We start from the raw sequence: 5,470 nt of genomic DNA, 5'->3' as shown, positions 1-5,470 counted from the left end.
ATAGAACAATATTATCTTACCCCTTTTTACCTCCAAAATTTATGTGTATATATAAATATTATATATATACCGAATGAATAACATTGGTGCGTTAAGCTTACTATTAGCTTGACGAACAAATGTGACTCGTGGCCTCAGCATGATGAAGTAATTTGATGAAATATCTGTGCCCAAAATGGTCAACGAGAGCTGTCGGGTATTGGGTTAAAAGTCAGACGACTTCCAATACTTTTGTTCAGTCAGTTGGACAAGTCGTTACAGTACTTGACACTCCTATTGGCATGGAGGCCCTGGCTGACCGGGTTTGAATCCTTCAGGGGTCAAAAGTTTTTTTATTTATGTTGGCTTGGGGACCATTCAAGCTTGACAAATATTAGCATATTTTGGGAGCAGGTTTTCTTTTAACACAAATGTCATTAAACACAACAACATTGTGGCTATTAATTTTCTTTTGTATATTTTCTAGTCTCCGCAAATATCTTCTACCATCTGGAGGGTGTAGAAACACTTGATCACTTAATCTTTTCACTTTTATTGTTCGACGTTTCGTTAGCTATGTGACATCTTCAGGAATACACTGTTTCACTGACACATGTACACTGAGCTTACAAGGATAAATCTAGATGTGGGTACATCTCACTTTACGATTCAAATACTCTCCTTAATCGTAGGGAGTGTCGAAGGACAATAATCACATGTACCAACGATCGTAGGAGACTTCGTACGCTTGAGGCTGTGCTCATTTGGAAACTGACACCAGTAATCAACATCCGGCTAAATTCGACCTCGAGCATACAACTGTTCGATGGTCCTCCATTGATCCAGAGGGAAGATGAAAGACCTGGCGGACAACTAGAAGCCGCAGTCAGGCAACAATCCCCTCACCCTATCCTTCTGCTCTCCCTACGATTAAGGAGATTAGCTGCCTGTCTTCATCAGCAGTTAGGCTACAATGGAGTAGAGATAGCACCGGCCTGTGATTTGGATCACCTGATCCCAGGTGATCCAAATTCCCAAGGAAAACAAATCACCAGAAACAACTGGACAGAGGAATGCAGGGAGAGTAATCCAGAACAAGTATAATTTTTGTAAAGGAAAGAGGTATTTTAAAGAACAGAAGAAACGATCTTTGATATACATTAGGACTTGTGCTCAATTGATATATTTGATGATTATTTATTTTTCTCGTTTCCTTAACGAAATCAGTGATACATTATTGAACAAATCAACAAAAAATATTAACAATTGAATCTCAATGTAAACGGGATCGGTTCAGTCGTTCATAGAGAACGGGTTAACTGGATCGATGTAATACCAAAGAAAAATCTGCAGCAAGTAGAGAAAACAATAATTGTTACTAATATCCTTTCATAATGAACCACCAATATTCAGAAGTGCGGACTGCATAAGCCAAATATCCATCGATCTAAACCTGTGGTATACTACGGGCAATTCTTAATAAAAGTGAGAACAAAGTAACAAACATATCATCAATGTCTAGGGCTGCAAAATTTACATAATCCAACTGACTGACGCGGAAGGGAATTTTTGTCATAACTATGACCCTCATCAGGAATACATCAAGGGAAAAAAAGTCAATCGATTATTTCCTATGTGATGTGTAATATTGCAACTTAAATACAGAATTTAATTCCCAGAAGATGGGAAGGACATTGATGCCCTTTTAACAAAAGCCCACTATCCAGGGCTGAGGAAATTATATGATCTAATTAGACATTGACGTGCAAGGCTGAAAATTATCCTAACGCCATAGTCATGGGTGTATCACAAAGGATGGGGGTGAGAGGGTCCAGCATTCATATTACTATGAAACTGACATACAATATTGGAACTTAAATATGAGTCTAATCTGTGCTAACATTAAGAATATTGGGACATTGGTTAATCAGGGCTGCCTCAGATCAGAATTCGTTCCACAAAACCCCTTGCAATGTACAATATTCTTTGAACCTCAAAAGTTAATAGTGACAATATAAAATAAAATATAAATACAATGCACTCGATTGCTAGGTCATTCTAATTGAGTTAAAAAGTTGGCATAAACGCCCAATTAAAGATTTACCTGTTTATCCATGTACACGTATGCACAATCAGTGCATGGAATCGCATACACACAACCTGCTGTAGACAAGAGCGAATTCTTGATTAAAATGGACTTAATAGAACTATTATTTTTGAACACCGGAATAATATTGCAATTCTTAAGAACTGGAAAAGTTCAGCTAGTCCTTCAGAATACAGTAACATGAGCAAGTTTCAAAGTTCCGGTTTAACTTTGGGAGTATGAGTAGCATGTACGTTTAGTTTGCCCTAACGAAAAATCCAAAAAGGTTTTTGGGTATTGTAATTTCTTCCCAATTTCATATATTTTTGACGTCCAATTTCTTCGATATTTCTTCGTCAAAAAATTTAGGGCTGCAAACCCTCGGGGCTCTGAGAAACACTCCAAAAAACACTGTCCGCTTAACTTTATTGTGATCAGAGTAAAAATGAACATACAAGGCCACAGTAGTAGGCTTCCTATATACACATTGAATTTGAAACGCCTACTAACTCTATGAATCATAATGTGTAAGAAGGGGAGAATTCCATTCTCTTCGTTCTAACTTGTGAATTTAATTGAAGGAACCAGAGAATTAAGTAGATTAAGAAAATCTATTTGGTCAGGGTTAACCAGCCAAAAGCACAAAATATCGTCGACGACGGTGTGGTATAGGTACGTCGATATTTTGTGCTTTTGGCTGGTTAATCACGACCAAATAGATTTCCTTAATTCGCTAGTTCCTTCAATACTAAAATTGAATTCATGCGGATGCACAGGCAAAATGGCACAGAATAACCAGATCTCTTATTTGGGTCACACTAAGCTCTACAATCACCTAAGGTTGCTTCCGAGTAAACATTTAGACTTTCTTAAATGATTTATTGGACGTATACATCGCAGAACGTTCGGGTAAACAGAAAATGCATTCTGTACATTCATTATTTGACATATTTATTTCTTACAGAAGCCATTTATTGTGTAATACCTCGCATCATAGATACGTTATATAACATAAGCCTTCGACCTTAATAAAATTATGAACAAGTGTGTCTTAGCGGCCGTAGCCGTAGCCGCTGCTGCCCTTGGCCCTGGAGATGGCCTTGGTTGCTGAAGCCTGAGCCTGGGCAGCCGCACCAGCAGAGTCTTCCAAGTCGTTGAGTGCCACATATTGCTGTTGGTTGAGGGAGTTAGCTGCCTGCTGAGCCTGCCAGGCCATGGTCCTTTGGGCGGCCAGGAAGTTCTGCTGTTCGGCCAGGCTATTGGCTGCCTGGTTGGCCAGAGCCTTGGCTTCTGAAAGGATCTGGGCAATGTTGGCGGCCAGGCCTTGGGCCATAGAAGCTGTTACCTTGGCGGCTTGGTAGGCTATGTTTGCCTTGGAGGCGAGAGAACCTTCAGCGAAGGCTGCGGCCTGCGCTCCTTGTGCCGCTTGCGTCACCTGAGCGGCCTGGGCCTGCTTGCTGGCTGCCGCGGCCTGAGCTGTTTGTGAAGCAGCATTAGCGGCAGCTGCGGCACCTGCTGCAGCTCCTGCAGCTGCGGCGTGGGCGGCACCGCCTAAACCTGCGGCAGCAGCAGTAGCCTGATTGGCAGCTTCGTTAGCAACATCAGCGGCACTGGGGCCGTGGCCGCCGCCACCTCCACCACCGACCACCAGGTAGCTGCCGCCACCTCCGTGGCCGCCACCGTAGCCGCCACCATAACCGCCGCCATGACCGCCAGCGAACCCGCGCTTATCCTGTGGACAGGGATCAGGGATCATCAACATTTTCCTGTGGACATCCGTTAAGGATCACATTATCTTTGGGTAAATCTCAAACAATTATTAGTACCATGTGGGTTGTATGGTAGTCATTAGTACCTATATCCTATGGATAAGGTTTGATTGCATAATTTATCTAGAAATAGATGCCATGACTATCCTGGAAGGTACTGGTTTAGTATCCTGTGGTTCGGGGCTGAAGGTCGTCATTGTTAGTGGTAACATTTTTAAGTTTCATATTTGTGCTAGTCTGATATCCCCATAAATTTATATACTTAATATAAAATATTCTCTGAATTTATACTAATGCGTTGATGTGAACCTTTGTAAATGACAATTTTAGCCTCGTGTGCCACAATTCATATGATGCTGAAAAGTATTTATATTATTCTACATTTTCCCACCAATTATGACCTGACCACTTGCTATCAATCATTCTATCCACCAGAACTTCATGTTGGAAGGATTTGTACACTAGTATTTTTTACGAAATATATTAATTTAATATCACTTTTGCCTAAGTTTCTTGTCTCTAATATATTAAAAAAAAATACACAAATACAATTACTGTACTCAGATCCGTACGATTTCTAACTACACAAATTCAGAAACGAACAATTTCGATATCATGAACCCATAATTAGGAGGAAAATATAATGAAAATCAAATGAAAGGTTTTCCTCAGCGAGTGTTGTTGAATGTAACTGTCATCGTGTTCCCTCCTACACGTCTCAGAATGTCACTATGCACATTGTTATGTAGCTACAAGTATTTTAAAGCGAGAAGCGTTGGATTTCCTTATAATCGCGATAAATGTAATATAATTATGTCCAATTACATCCAATTATTATGATATAATTAAATTATATGTTTTCGTTCTTTTAGTAAAGTTATATAGTTATATAATTGGTTTTATGAATTCATTAATCGAATAGTTGACAGTAAAATAGATGAAATAAACAAGGCTAAATGTACCAAGCTAGTGGAAAACAATTAAAAATTGTTTGGAAATGAATGATCAAATTCCTATTTTTCTCGCGACGTAAAATCAAAACAGATGTTTGAAGCCCTAACCAGAGGGTTGATTTTCTATCCCCATATTTCCCTGTCACGGCAGTGTTGGAAACTCACCCTGTCTGAAGAGGCTGAAGAGGCCTTCATTTCCTCGCTCATGGCGCCTGTACAAACAAAAATATCAGTGGTTTGTTTCCTCCTTTCAAATAAGTATAATTTTAATAGCAAAATTAATTATCTTGCCACATTATAACATTGAGTCAATATATTGCTTAAAACAATCTATTAAGCGACATAAGGAAAGCAGTAGGTGAGACTTTAGACCACAGTAAGACTCACCAACCACGAGGAAGGCACACAAGAGAGCCTTGAGCATCATGATGGGAAGGTGTTGGTGGGTCGAAGGAGCGAACAATTGTGACTCCCTCGTCTCCTCCACCTGCTTTATATACACACCTCCGTCCCGAGTAACTCAGCGCGTTAATTGACACACAGACGACTCACGAAGAAAGCTTTTGTCGCTCAGGCTTTGTTGTGCTGCAGGTATTGCTGGTCGACTCGCTTACAAGGTATTGTCAAGCCGCCTCCCAGAGGAAAGACGTGGAAGTCATACCGGATCTGGGCGCCTAAGTTAG

At 40.3% G+C, this 5,470-nt stretch overlaps 1 protein-coding gene across 1 annotated transcript; it reads right to left on the bottom strand.

Moving 5' to 3' along the window:
* Positions 1-2,304: 2,304 nt before the first annotated feature.
* LOC123770847 (antifreeze protein Maxi-like) lies at positions 2,305-5,470 on the bottom strand. The gene is made up of 3 exons (XM_045763023.2): positions 5,175-5,470; positions 4,953-4,999; positions 2,305-3,797 (listed from the first exon to the last, which is right to left on the bottom strand). The coding sequence occupies exons 1-3, from the start codon at positions 5,212-5,214 to the stop codon at positions 3,117-3,119; spliced, it is 768 nt and encodes a 255-aa protein (XP_045618979.2). The 5' UTR covers positions 5,215-5,470; the 3' UTR covers positions 2,305-3,116.

This window comes from Procambarus clarkii, chromosome 56, assembly GCF_040958095.1.
Source record: "Procambarus clarkii isolate CNS0578487 chromosome 56, FALCON_Pclarkii_2.0, whole genome shotgun sequence".
Taxonomy (NCBI): domain Eukaryota; kingdom Metazoa; phylum Arthropoda; class Malacostraca; order Decapoda; family Cambaridae; genus Procambarus; species Procambarus clarkii.
This window is presented reverse-complemented; position numbering and strand designations above follow the sequence as displayed.

Coding starts and splice junctions, on each gene's coding strand:
- LOC123770847 (XM_045763023.2), bottom strand. CDS start 5,214: ATGATGCTCAAGGCTCTCTTGTGTGCCTTCCTCGTGGTTG. Junction 5,000..5,174: donor GTGTGCCTTCCTCGTGGTTG/GTGAGTCTTACT, acceptor TTGTTTGTACAG/GCGCCATGAGCGAGGAAATG. Junction 3,798..4,952: donor CTTCAGCCTCTTCAGACAGG/GTGAGTTTCCAA, acceptor CCCTGTCCACAG/GATAAGCGCGGGTTCGCTGG.